The 12,983-nt window shown below is 43.9% G+C and overlaps 1 protein-coding gene across 8 annotated transcripts in view; it reads left to right on the top strand.

Moving 5' to 3' along the window:
• The window catches only part of CEP290 (centrosomal protein 290), a 121,035-nt gene that overhangs the window by 13,910 nt on the left and 94,142 nt on the right, over positions 1–12,983 (top strand). For 7 of the 8 annotated variants that reach the window (XM_053256351.1, XM_053256355.1, XM_053256352.1 and 4 more), the window contains 7 exons: positions 18–170; positions 1,969–2,151; positions 9,388–9,477; positions 9,557–9,679; positions 11,179–11,302; positions 11,457–11,629; positions 12,242–12,404. In XM_053256351.1, coding sequence (XP_053112326.1) covers positions 18–170; positions 1,969–2,151; positions 9,388–9,477; positions 9,557–9,679; positions 11,179–11,302; positions 11,457–11,629; positions 12,242–12,404 — 1,009 coding nt within the window. Of the gene's footprint in view, positions 1–17; positions 171–1,968; positions 2,152–9,387; positions 9,478–9,556; positions 9,680–11,178; positions 11,303–11,456; positions 11,630–12,241; positions 12,405–12,439; positions 12,874–12,983 lie in introns of those variants that run through there. The other variant, XM_053256358.1, reaches the window with a different exon arrangement.

Below are 12,983 nucleotides of genomic sequence, written 5' to 3'. Positions count from 1 at the left end.
TTTCTTTGTTTGTGCAGAATGAGCAACTTCGTCAGGATGTAATTGACTACCAGAGACAAATAGATTTGCAAAAGGAAACTCTTCTTTCACCAAGAGGAGAAGAATTGGATTACAGGTCACAGTTATCAAAAAAGAACTTTGAGCTTGTCCAGTATCTAGATGAAATACAGGTGAACTTTAAGAAATTGCTTAGAAAAACAAAACACTTTAGTGGTCTCTAATTTTCAGTTGTCCACACAACATAATTTGAAGGAATGTAGAGCTTTCTGACTTGCCTGCCAATGACAATTTTTTTTATAGGAATAGCCTCTGAGAGTAGGACCAAGAGCCTTATTTGTCTTAAGGTTGTTTAGTGGGGAGCTTTGGATTGTTTGGGGAATACTTCACCTTTTTAATTACAGAACCAAAGATCAGTGTGGCATTACGGTGGTAAGATTTCACATCTGTGCTCTCTTGGGAGCCTGTAAACATATAGACGGACATATTCCACAGTGAAACACAAGTAGTGCAAGTTCCATCTAGCCCTGTGATTGCTCATGAATGAGCTGTACTGGAACAGCCTTCTTGCACTGCAGTGTCGCTGTGTGTATTGGAACCTTGCAGCAGCATGGACAGGTCTGTACCACCTTTCACTGTGGAACATGTCAGCCACAGCTGATATTGAAATTATTATTATTAAGAGTAGTTATACATCAGCAAAAACTTCACAAAGGAAAATGAAGAATTAACAAGTTGTCCTAGTCAGAACTAATCTGCCTACTTTCCTTTCACTGTCCCTACAACTGGACTAAATTTGTTCCGAATCGGTTAGGTAGTTCACAAGTTAGCACACTTGCACCTCAAACATTTATGCAACTGCCATCTTGAATTGGAGTGGATGACTTCATCACAAACTGCGTTTGTGGTATCCCTATGTGTTCCTACTACTGTACCAAATTTGTTTCATATTGGTCCAGTCTTTGCGAAGTTGATAGGGACACACACGGACTGACACACACACACGGAATGCTGAGTGATCTCATAAAACTACTGGAAAGTAGAGATGTGTAAATCTATTTGGCATTGAATCGATTCAATTCAAAATTTGGCTTGATTAGAAGCTGAATTGAATCAGCAAGATTTGGATCTAATCTAGCCGAATTGATTCAACCTATGCTCTGTGTGTGTGTGTGTGTGTGTGTGTGTGTGTGTGTGTGTGTGTCTCATTTAACTGCCTTTAAAAACAAAGAGCTGCCAGGGTGCCCCAAAATTGCCTTTATTGTGCACAGCCCAATAAATAAAGGGGGGAGGTGGTGACCTGACCCGCCATCACCCTTTGATGAAGAACAGGATCCTTTGAATTGCTACTGGTGGGAGGAGTAGCTGCAGAGTCTGCAGTGGAGTGGAGACGGAGGTGGCGACCCGGCCCAGCATCTTCCTGCGGCCGCTGGTCACTTCTGACAAAGAAGAGGCACACTGAGGCCCCTTTTAACCACTCCTGGCAGGAGTGGCAAGTAGTACAGAGCTGGGAGCGGAGGGGAGGTGGTGACTGGACCCGCCATTCCTCCCCACAGCTGGCCTGGCTGGCTGCTCACATGGACTGACAGGCAGTGCTGGGCTAAGCCTCCTTTAAATGGCCTCTGCACAGGTGCGGGGAGGCCATTTAAAGGGATAGCCCAGTCTTGTTTTAGCTAGAACACCAGTGTTTTTGCACAAAAATACTGCTGTTCTAGCGAAGGAACAACGGGCTATCTCCATCATGGGTTCGTTGCCAGATTTGGGTTCATTGCCAGTTAAAGATGAGTTTTAGTGGCTTGTGCTGTGATATGTATATACTTAAAATTGGGCTGCTAATCAAACTTGAATGCAATGGAATGGCCTTTTGTTAATAATTGACAGAATCTACAAGAGCTATATTTGATCAATATAAAAATGTTTTTGATACCAAGACACTAACCCCATAAAAATACTTTGCTTTTAAATTTGTAGGGTTTGACTGAAGCTAATGAAAAATTAGAGGCCCAAAACCAGGAAATGAGGAAAAATCTAGAAGATTCTGTGCAGGAGATGGAAAAGATGACTGATGAGTATAATAGAATGAAACTTATTGTGCAGCAGTCTGATATTGTTATGGACCAACTAAGAAAGGAAAAGGAACAATATAAGTTACAGGTAAGAAGTAATTTGTTTCCAGGGGTACATAATAGTATTATGCAATACAGAAAGCATTAAAGGATACGATGATTGTTAGAGAAAGTAAGTTTTCTCAGCTAGTACTAAACAATAGGACATCTGAGGATCCCTTCTCTTTTTTTTTTTTTGTCTTTTTGGTGGTATCTCCTCTCCTTTTTCTTTCCCAGTATTGTACAATGGACCTTCTTTGCATCCTTAAGTCACTTACTAGTGGCTGAAGTGCCTGTAAGGTTTTATTCAGTATCTATTCAAAGCAAACGGAGTGCAGTCTTGATTCCACTGACACCATTCACAAATGTCCATCTGAAATACACCTTTTATAACTAAGCTTTTCATAGCTGCAGCCCCTTGTCATTTAAGTACTGACCAGCAGTGGCCGGTGCGGGCACCACCAGGCGGGGTGGGGCTTTTAACTGGAAACTAGTAGGTGCTTACCTCTCCTCCGACCGCATCTGAAAGCTGTTCAGAGCAGCAGCGTGCCACCCAGCACCCACTGTGGCAGAGGATCAGCTCTGCAGCTCAGCTGGCCTCTGCACATGTGTGGAGGCCATTTGCTGGCCATGCAAATGGCCTCCGTCAGCTGAGTGGTGGAGCCAATCCTCCGCTGCAGCGGGTGCTGGGTGGCATGCCGCTCCTCTGAACAGCTTTCAGGTATGGCGGGGGGGGGGAACCTACTAATTTCCAGTTAAAGGTGCCTCCTGGAGGTGCCACTTCCAGTTAAAGGTGCCCCCCCCCCGGGCGGTGCCCGCACCAGCCGCCACTGAGACTGCCTGTCTCTTACAGGCAGCCCACTCACCAACTGAGATCCATTCAGGGGGAGGGGCCAAGATAGTGACTGGTTAGCAGCTCCTCGATGTGACTCTGTACACCTTCTGGTCACATTCGGCCTCCAGGGCATCTGTCTCCCTAATTCATCATGTCAGCGAAAGGGAAAAAATACAGCAGGGGCAACAGAGCCCTGAAAATGAAAATGGTGCCCATCCTCAAACCGGGAGGAGGAGGAAGGAGAAGCAACTGAAGCGGGATGCATTCTTGCCATCAGCAAAGAGAAGGGAAACTGTGAGTAACCAGACTCCCTTCATTAAGAACAGATTTACAGTCTTGTCCATCAAGGACCCAGAGAACCCCCTCTCCCCACCACTAAGGAATGTGCCTCAGGGGATCCACCGTCATCCCAAATCACCCAAGTGGCCTGATCAAAGCCATCTCCTGGGACTGAGAAATGGCGTCTCCAAATTGCACAGGCATAACGCACACCTTCCCCATGAACTCCTTACCCAGTATCTGGGGGATGCCTGTCTGTTGTCTGCGGAGTCCATGATCATTATAATTGGGAAATTGAATGAAATCTCTGCTAAAACTGACAATCTCAGGCTTGCCTTTTGAACAATTTATTTCCCAAAGAACTCAGGGGAAGTGCCCTCCCTCCTGGGAACAACAAGGGGTTAAAAATGCAACAGCCCTTGTCGACAGTAACTCTCAACCAGCCCCACCCTCTGTGTGGGCTCCAGGAATGCCATGTCCATGGGAGGCAAACAGCAATGGCATTTTCCGCAGAGTGCTGCAGCCCCACCAAATTCTCATTGAACTTCCTGGAAGGGATTCCCGAATTTGATGCAAAATTTCATTGCCTGAAATTTTACAGTGGCAATGATAAAGTATAGTGCTAAAGACGTTCACTCTTTCCTGAGCAGAGCTGGTTATAAACACCTCTTCCTAACTTTCAAAACACCAGCTGTCCCATCTCGACTACTACAATTAACTCATTGCTTACGGGGCTCATAATTTATGGGTGGTTCGCTGCTTTCTAGAAGTCAGAATGCTTATATCTGGGAGGATAATTACTAACAGGAGGAGCATCAATTCTAACTACAATACCCCCCCGAGACATGTCTTCCAGCCACTACAACTCTCCACAAGTTAACCCATTGTTGGAGAGCCCTAATCTAAAAGCAATGCATGATGACTTTGCAGAATTGCAAACAAAACAAAACAAAACTGGCTGAGGTTAAAAAAAGAAAAGAAAAGAAGGAAAAAATAAATAAAAGCCTCTAATTGATCTCTTGGCAAGTAATGAGGACTCTGGACCCGAGGCCTCTGATAACTCTGACTCTGAGAATGATATGGAGGTCCAGTCCATGCAGATGGCTGCAAACCCACCCAGAAAGTCTAGAAGAAAATTGTCAGTTCATTTTGAAGATTTCCATTCCAAAGATACAGATAGTGAAAGTGAATCCCCTGGTTCCACTACTTCCCCCGGCTGCCCATGCCAACCTGCCCCGGAGAAGGGTCTCCCTTTGCCAGCCTCCCACATCATAGATGTGGACATTGCTACCCCTAGGGAGACCACACATGTATTGACACCTGCACAACCCAGTGAGAGACAGCACAAGCTAGCCGCCCCTGAAGAGCATTCATTACCCCAGCCTCTCTTGCCTTCCTTCACATGTCCTGCCCTGAAGAAGGTCGGGCCCTCCTTGCAATGCCTTTACCCCAGATAGGCAATGCCCTGCCAGTGCTCGGCACAGGCCTGCCATTTGCCAGAGATCTGCACTTTGACAATATCATTGCATTGTTTGCCTCAGACAGCCCCCTTATGCAGAGGGACCTGCCAACCCACTATATTGCTCAGCAACGTCCCTCATATTATAGAAAAGACAGCCCCATCCAAAGATACGAACTCAAGGAAGTACCCATCGTCTTGCAGGGTTGGTGCACTCATGCACCTATGACCCCCCCTGCTGACCACAAAGGAAGACAGACTGCGCTTGTGAAGGAGGCGCTGGATCTCCTGAGTTCCTCACCAGTGCCCTTCAGGCTGCCAGAGCAAGGCCTAAGAGACGTTTCTCCACCCGCTATACCCTTCTCCACCCAAGAGCTGCAGCCCCCCAGCAGGCCAGCTGATGAGTGCCCAAACCCTGCCTAGAACCCTACCCCCACAGTGAAACTATGATATCCCCCAAACCAGCATTAGATCAAGGTCATGTTGTGGAATTTGGCTGGCTGGTGCCATTCCAGAAACAGACTCCCAACAACGTTCTTTCTCAATTTGACATAATTCTGCTGCAGGAAACTTGGACAGCGGATGACCTCACACTCAATGGTTATCACTCACTCTCAGTGGGGTAACTATCTGGGACAAGTCAGGAAGGGTCAAAGGAGGCTTGGCAATATTAGTCTCCACCACCCTGCAGGTAATATTGATACCCATTACCTCGCTCAAACAATGTACCATGGCTCTTTTGATCCACTCCGGCTCTAACTCGCTCCTAATAATCAACACGTATCTACCACCACAGCAACAGAAACCTGAAATGAGCATTGTACAGGCTGAGCTTGAACACTACACAAATGAACTTCTTCTGGCCAACCCTGAAGTGCTGTTGGTGCTGGGGGGTGACTTCAATGCTAGGCTGGGGCCTGCTGACCACACTGTATTCTCGCAACACCAGCTCCCCATTCCATGCTTGAAGATCTGGATAGTGGTTCCAGACATTCATAATGACTGGGTTGTCATACCTTACCTAGATAGCAAACACTTTCCAATCTTTCTCCAATTAGCACCCTTTCCCCAACAGTCCTGCCTGGAAACTCCCAATATTCTTCCCGCTGGCCAAGGCAGATGTTGTGCCAAATGGGCCCCTCAGCTTGACCAAACAAAGGAGCAGCTTGCCATGGAACTTCTCCAGAGTTACCACGTGATCTCAGATCAATGGCACCTACCTTTGCCCCCCGGGACACTTTTGAGGATATAATGCACGAGCTTCAAAAGCATCTAATCAGAAAGGCGGACTCCTCCACAAAGCCGCTAATGTGTCCATTCAAAGCGTGGTTTGATAAGGAATGTCTAGAAGCCAAGAAAACCCTCATCTCTGCCTACCTCACTACTGGATATAAAAGAGCTGCCCAACTGGCCTCCAGTCACTCCAGCTGAGATTTAATCCCTTGTCTCCCAACCTAGAACGAGGAAGAGCCCTGGGGAAGACCTTATCTCAATGGATCTCGAAAGGACTGGTTGGAACAAGAAAATCTGCTGGCAGATAAACAAGCAGGCTTCAGGTAAGGCAGATCCACAACTGATCAATGTCTGGTGCTCTAACACCTCATCGAGAAGTACTCCTTTAACAATTCTACCTCCCTCTATTCCTCATTCATAGATCTTAAGGCTATATTTGACTCCATCTCCTGAGTTAAGTTATGGGAGAAGCTGGAATCTTCTTCAATCAATCGTCGCCTGCTCTACCTAATCTGCACCCTTCACACAAACACTATTCTTGAGGTAAGGTGTAGCCCTCAAGGACACCTTATGAACCCTGTTCTGACCCAGAAGGGCGTCAAACGGATGTATCCTGGCTCTGCTTCTCTTCAATTTCTTCATCAGTGCCATGGTGAGCCAATTTAGTAATTCAGATTTTCACCCACACATCCGCCCCGCCCCAAGCTGGCTAAAAGAAGCATCTCCATTCTGCTCTACGCCGACGATGCTGCAACTCTCTCAAGGACCCCTATAGGCCTCAGAAGGGCATTGGCGACACTAGCACAGTATTGCAAGAGCGAACAACTTGAAATTAATTACCAAAAAACTAAGGTGATGGCTTTTGCCAGAAGACCCAAGAGCTGCCTCTGGGGCATTGACAGACACAGAATTGAGCAGGTCGCTTGTTTTACATAGCTGGGGGTGGTCCTTCATGCCTCTGGCACAAGAAAGGCTCACTGCGATCATGTCGCCCGCACTGCGGAGAGGAGCTCCACTGGCATCCTGAAGTTTCTGTGGACTAGAGGGGGACACTACATTCCTTCTGCACTCAAATTATTTGAGGCCAAGTCGCTCACACTACTACTCTACGGTGCCCATCTGCTTGCCCCCCATCCAGCTTTGCTCCACTAGAACGTGTCCAGTCTAAATTCTTAAGAGTGGCCCTGCAAGTGCCTTGCTGTGTTTCTATTGCTACTCTTTGTTTGGCCTCCACTTTTATTGTGCCAGTTTCCAAAGTGTGGATGACAATTTTCAATCCTGGAAATGGGCAGTCTGGAATAAAGTGGCTTCTCCTCACCCCTCCTACTTGCGATGGGATACGACAAAGCAAAAATGGTAATCAAATAGATGATTTTGGAAACTGAGCGCCAGGATGGCCTAGGCAGGGCTCCAGCCTTCCTGTCCTCAGAAAGTCTCAGATTCTCTGCCTCCCTCACTGCATACTTATAACAGTTGGAAATCTCAAGTCACCGCAGGGCTTTCACCATTGCCTATTGTCATGCCCTCCCCTCTGCTGTTTTAGAAGGCAAATACAAAAAGATTTTGCCCCTGTGACACTGGGGAGGTCGAAACTACAGAGCATGTACTCCTCTCTTGCCCCTTTTTATAGAGACAGTCTTATACTCCCACTACTCCTCAAGTACCCTGGCTGCACTAACCAAGCCTACACTAGGATGCTGCTTTTGGATGAAAAACAGGCCTTCACATACAACACTGTCAAGTTTTGCACAGCAGCGTGTAAGATCCGCCCTGATTGCCAGTTCATGATCATGTATCAGCTTTATATTGTTTCTAACAATTGACTATTCTATTTGACTTCTCAGCATTCCCAGTTACTTTATATTTTATAAAAATTTATAAATAAATAAATATAAATAAAACTTTATATTTTATTTATATTTTAAAGGTAAACTATGCCGTCAAGTCAGTTTCAACTCCTGGCACCCACAAAGCTCTGTGGTTTTCTTTTGGTAGAATACGGGAGGGGTTTACCATTGCCGCCTCCCGCGCAGTATGGGGTGATGCCTTTCAGCATCTTCCTATATTGCAGCTGCCCGATATAGTACCAGTGGGGATTCAAACTGGCAACCTTCTGCTTGTTAGTCAAGCATTTCCTCGCTGTGCCATTAGGTGGCTGTGTGTGTATGTATGTGTGTATATATATATATATATATATATATATATATATATATATATATATATATATAAGCTGCCTTCTTTTTATACTCCAAATATTTTATATATCCTTTTAAAGATAGATGCTTACAATTTTTAATATAATTTTAGTAGTAGTTTTATAGTTTATTGAGCATCTTTATAATTTAACGTAATATGCTTCAACCACTTCGTAATTGGTTTTATATTTTATATATTTTAGAGATAGATGCTTACTACTTTGAATATAATTTTAGTGATTTTATAGCTTTACCTTCTCATCTCCTTATCTTGCTACACCTAAACTGAGCTGCAGTAGTAGTTTTATAGCATCTTTATAGTAATTTTAATATAATATGGTTTTATTGCTTTGCTATTTGTTTTATCTTAATGTCTTGTTTGGCTTACGGCCGCAGATAAAATGATTGATTGATTGATTATCTTAATGTCTCATAATTTGCTATCTTATGCTGGTCTTGGACCATAATAGAGATGATTGATTAAGATCCGTTCATCAAACTCTATTGGCTGTTTTACAGCAAATTATGACAGCAGTGGTTGTGAGCTGGACATAGTTGGCTATACCTCCAAAAAATATTGGAAGCTAGAAAAACCTACCTTTTTGAAGAGGTGACAAAGTAAATGATTTCCAAAGCAATGAACCACTTGCCAAAGGATGTTGCACTAGCACAAAGCTGTTGTGCTAAGTCTGAGCTTGCATTCCAGACTACTGTTGCACAATGCAAGCACCCTTCATTTGTCTTAACAGGAACCTTTGCACAAGAGTGCTCTAGTACAAGTCCACAACTCCCAATTTTTAGTGCAACTAAGCTATTCTCTTGTGCTAATACAAAAGTCTTTGTTCTGAATGTGCTTCCTTGCTCTGAATGTCTGCTACTCTTTTAGTCTGTCTGTCTGTCTGTCTAGCTATCTAATTCTCTAAGACGTACCCTTTGCTAATTCCATGTGTGGCAGCTCTCGTTAGAGTTTGCAAGTGAGCTCCTGGGAGGGGGAGAGGAAAGCGGTGGCGGACAGATTTGCGGGTGGAGGGGGGGAAAGAAAACAGTGGCTGTGGAGTAGGGGAAGAAATCGGCGGCTGGGGGAGAGCCGAGAGGGAGTGGGGAAGGAGAGGAGAGAACTAGAGGCACAGAGGCTCTGCGCCCGAGCCAGCTAGTTCTTTTTATTATGAACTTTTTGAAGTTCACTTTGAACTTTTTTTAAAATTTAAAAAGAGTTCTCTTTTAAAAAATGGGTTAAGTGAATAAGTGCATGGTTGAATCATCTCGTGGCATCTTATCTCACAGGTGCATGAGCTAGCAGAGCAGCTGAAAGCAAAGAATGAAGAGGATGATCCCCTCATGGCAGCTGTAAATGAAAAAGTGGAAGAATGGAAGGTACTTTAAGGCACATTTTATCTCTAGCTGAGCTATCGGAATTGTGTTATATTTCCTTACTTTTTCAAATACTTTACAGGGAATCTTGGCTTCCAAAGATGATGAAATAATTGAGTATCAGCAAATGTTGTTGACTCTGAGAGAAAAGTTAAAAGTGGCCCGGCTTGATGCTGACAAGAACAGTGTTATGGCACTCCAGCAGGTAAGTGTTTTGTTAAAAACCCCAAATATTTGCAACATTTGTGTTACTTGAATGTTAGAAATATGTAAGGTGCAGTACAGTGAACAAAAGACATTCTTACTCTGTATGCCTGTATTATGGAAACCTTTTTGAGAGAGAATTGTTCTTTTAGTGATTTTTATGTCTCTTTATCTTTAATACTTCAGTACCCTGATGATACTCTGATTGTGCTTTCAGTATTTAGTCATTAGGTATTCCTGCTTGGATCATCCAACCTTTGCACTATTTCTTCCCTACTCACCCACATTACATGCAGCTGTGGTCCTTCCCAGTTCTCATTGCACCATTTTACTTTTCCTCCTGGGCTCCTAGACATTCCCTCTTCCATGCAGCTGTAGTTCTACTTCAGGCTAATTGCAAAGAAGTAATTTATCTCCACTCTTGTTTTCAGCAGTCCTCTGTGGAAAATCTTGGCTTAGATACTGTGCAGTGCCCTATTGATGGAAGTTCAGGATGCACACACAGACTTGGTGAGTTCATAAAGCCCATCAACACTACTAGCAAATGTGCACAGCCTTAGTGACTCCTAAGGATTGTATTGCCACTATAGTGATGCTTCTCCCATTGGAAAGAATGGGGAACAGCATTGCTGTAGTGGTAACACAATCCTTAGGAGCCCTAGGGACTCCGTACATTTGCTAGCTGCACTGATGAGCTTTCTGCACCCACTGAGTCTGTGTGTGCACCTTGCTCTTCCATCTGCAGGGCACTGCACAGGATCTAAGCCAGGGCTGCACAATGTCGGCCCTCCAGTTGTTGGACTGCAGCTCCCATCATCCCTAACTATTGGCTTCTGTGGCTGGAGATGATGGGCACTGTAGTACAACAAGTGGCTGGAGATGATGGGCATTGTAGTTCAACAACAGTTGGAGGGCCATGTTGTGCAGCCCTGATCTAAGTGCTTGAGCTTTAGTTGTTGTTACAGTTGCCATCAAGACATACAAAACGTTTGCTTGACACCCCACCCCCAACCCCATGATTGTATTATATTGTATAAGGGACCCACCACCAAGTTTAGGAAATAACTGCTGTAATTATGCCTCTTTAAAATGATAGAGAGTGATCCAGTCCTTTACTGCTTTTCATCTTTTGTGCCTGTTGTACACACAGAATCCTCCTGCAGTTGGCTGTTGTCTTCTGTATGAAGGATTGAACTTACATGAGTCCTGCACTGTTCTGTTTAAACAAGAATATTACATCTCTGTTCAGAGTGGAGTTCACATAATACTGCAAAGCAAAACTTAGTTCTGTATGTTATTTGTTGTATCATAATGATATAGGCTGTACATTTTATTTCTATTTCTCTGCTTTATTTTTTGCTACTTTTGCCATTGCTTATCCTTCTTCTAGATAATATCTGAACTCTATGTTGTAAGTACTTCTATCCCCCTCCTGATATGTCAACAAATTTCTGCATTTACAGTAAGCAGTCTGTGTTAAGCACAATTATACTTTTACAGGGTGTGCAAGAACGAGACAGTCAGATCAAACTACTGACTGAGCAGGCTGAAGAATATACAAGAGAGATGGAAAAGAATGCACTGATGATTGAGGACCTGAAAAAAGAACTCCAAAAAGAAAAAAGTAACTGTCTTCCCGTGTCTTCATATATGTTGGCAATTTGTGTGCAGTATGTATAACTGAATTTGAAACCAGGCTGTTCTGCATACAAGAAGTTGTGCTGTTCCTCTAAGCATAAGATTAGCAAAACCTTTATGGATTGCACTGTATTTTCTAGGACTGCCATCACTTACTCAACCGGATCACATTGGGGAAATACAAGGGAAGTTACAGATGCTGGAACAGAGAACCAAAGATGCTGAGAGGGTAGCAGAACTTGCAGAAACTGATGCAAGGGAGAAAGACAAAGAACTTATTGATACTCTGAAGCGAATGAGAGATTATGAAATGGTAGGCATTTTGATATGACATAACATTCTCTGATGCTAGAGGAATACACAGAAAACCATAAACTAGGTTTCAACAGTCCACATGTTTTGTTCAGATAGTGTTCTCTTGTCCTGAAGTGAGGCATAGGTGAATAAAGAGCCCTTGATGATCCAAAGGGTCATTTATTTATTCAGGTCATGTCCTGTTGATTTTGTTTAGTTATATATTCATCAAGGGTGGAATGTAGTTGCTTGGGGATGGGGTTGTAGCTCATTGAAAACACATATCTACATGTAGACGGTCCAGGTTCAATTCTTGACACTCCAGTAGGGCAGGACAGTCTGAAACCCTGAAGAGGTGCTGCCAGTAGGCATGGTAAGACTCAGTATAACTACACTGTGTGGCGGCACCTACACTACAAAGTTAGATGGGCCACTGGTCTGACTCAGGATAAGGCATTTTCCTATATTCATCCATTATTGTGTGTATATTGCTCCATTATCTGCATAGCTCTCAGGGATGTATTTCTGAAAGGCAAAGAGCATTAATGGAGGCAGGGGAAACAGGTTGCTTACCTGTAACTCTTACATTAACGGTATCAACCAAACCAATTTTAATTTCTTCTTTTCTAAGGGTATTTATGGTCTAGAAGATGCTGTTGCTGAAATACAAAATTTAAAAAAGCAAATTAAAATTAGAGACCATGAGAATGAAACATTAATTAAAGAAGTTAACAAACTTGAATTGAAAATTAATGATTTCCTTGATGAAAATGAAGATCTCAGGGAACGACTAGGTATGTATCTCATTTAACAGTGCAGATGTTTGATTGTTCTGGGGATGTGCTGTGAATTGCACTTCGAATTGCTATTCATGCACATCTCTACTGCTTGCTGGTTTAGTTAGCAAAGTTTAAAATGTGGAGAGGGAAAGAGAATATTTCTTACTGTTTGTTTTCAGCATAAAGAGAAGGGAGGAGATCTGGTCTTGTGGTACTGAATATGAATTGTTCCCTTTGCTAAGCAGGGTCCACCTTGGTTTGCCTTTGAATGGAAGACTACATGTGTGAGCACTGTAAGATACTCCCTTTAGGGGATGGGCTGCTCTGGGAAGAACCTTTGCATGCATAAGGTTCCATGTTCCCTCCCTGGCATTCTCCAGGATAGGGCTGAGAGAGACTCCTGACTGCAGCCCTGGAGAAGCGGCTGCCAGACTGTGTAGACCATACTGAGCTAGATGGACCAATGGTCTGATTCCATATAAAGGTAGTTTCTTATGTTCCTAGGGTTAACTACAGATAATTAAATGAACAAGGGCCCCTCTGCCACTGCAGGGGCAGCATGGGGAGGCATTTTGCTCTTTTTTTTAAAGCGTG

Source organism: Hemicordylus capensis, chromosome 5 (assembly GCF_027244095.1).
Source record: "Hemicordylus capensis ecotype Gifberg chromosome 5, rHemCap1.1.pri, whole genome shotgun sequence".
Lineage (NCBI taxonomy): Eukaryota > Metazoa > Chordata > Lepidosauria > Squamata > Cordylidae > Hemicordylus > Hemicordylus capensis.
This window is presented reverse-complemented; position numbering and strand designations above follow the sequence as displayed.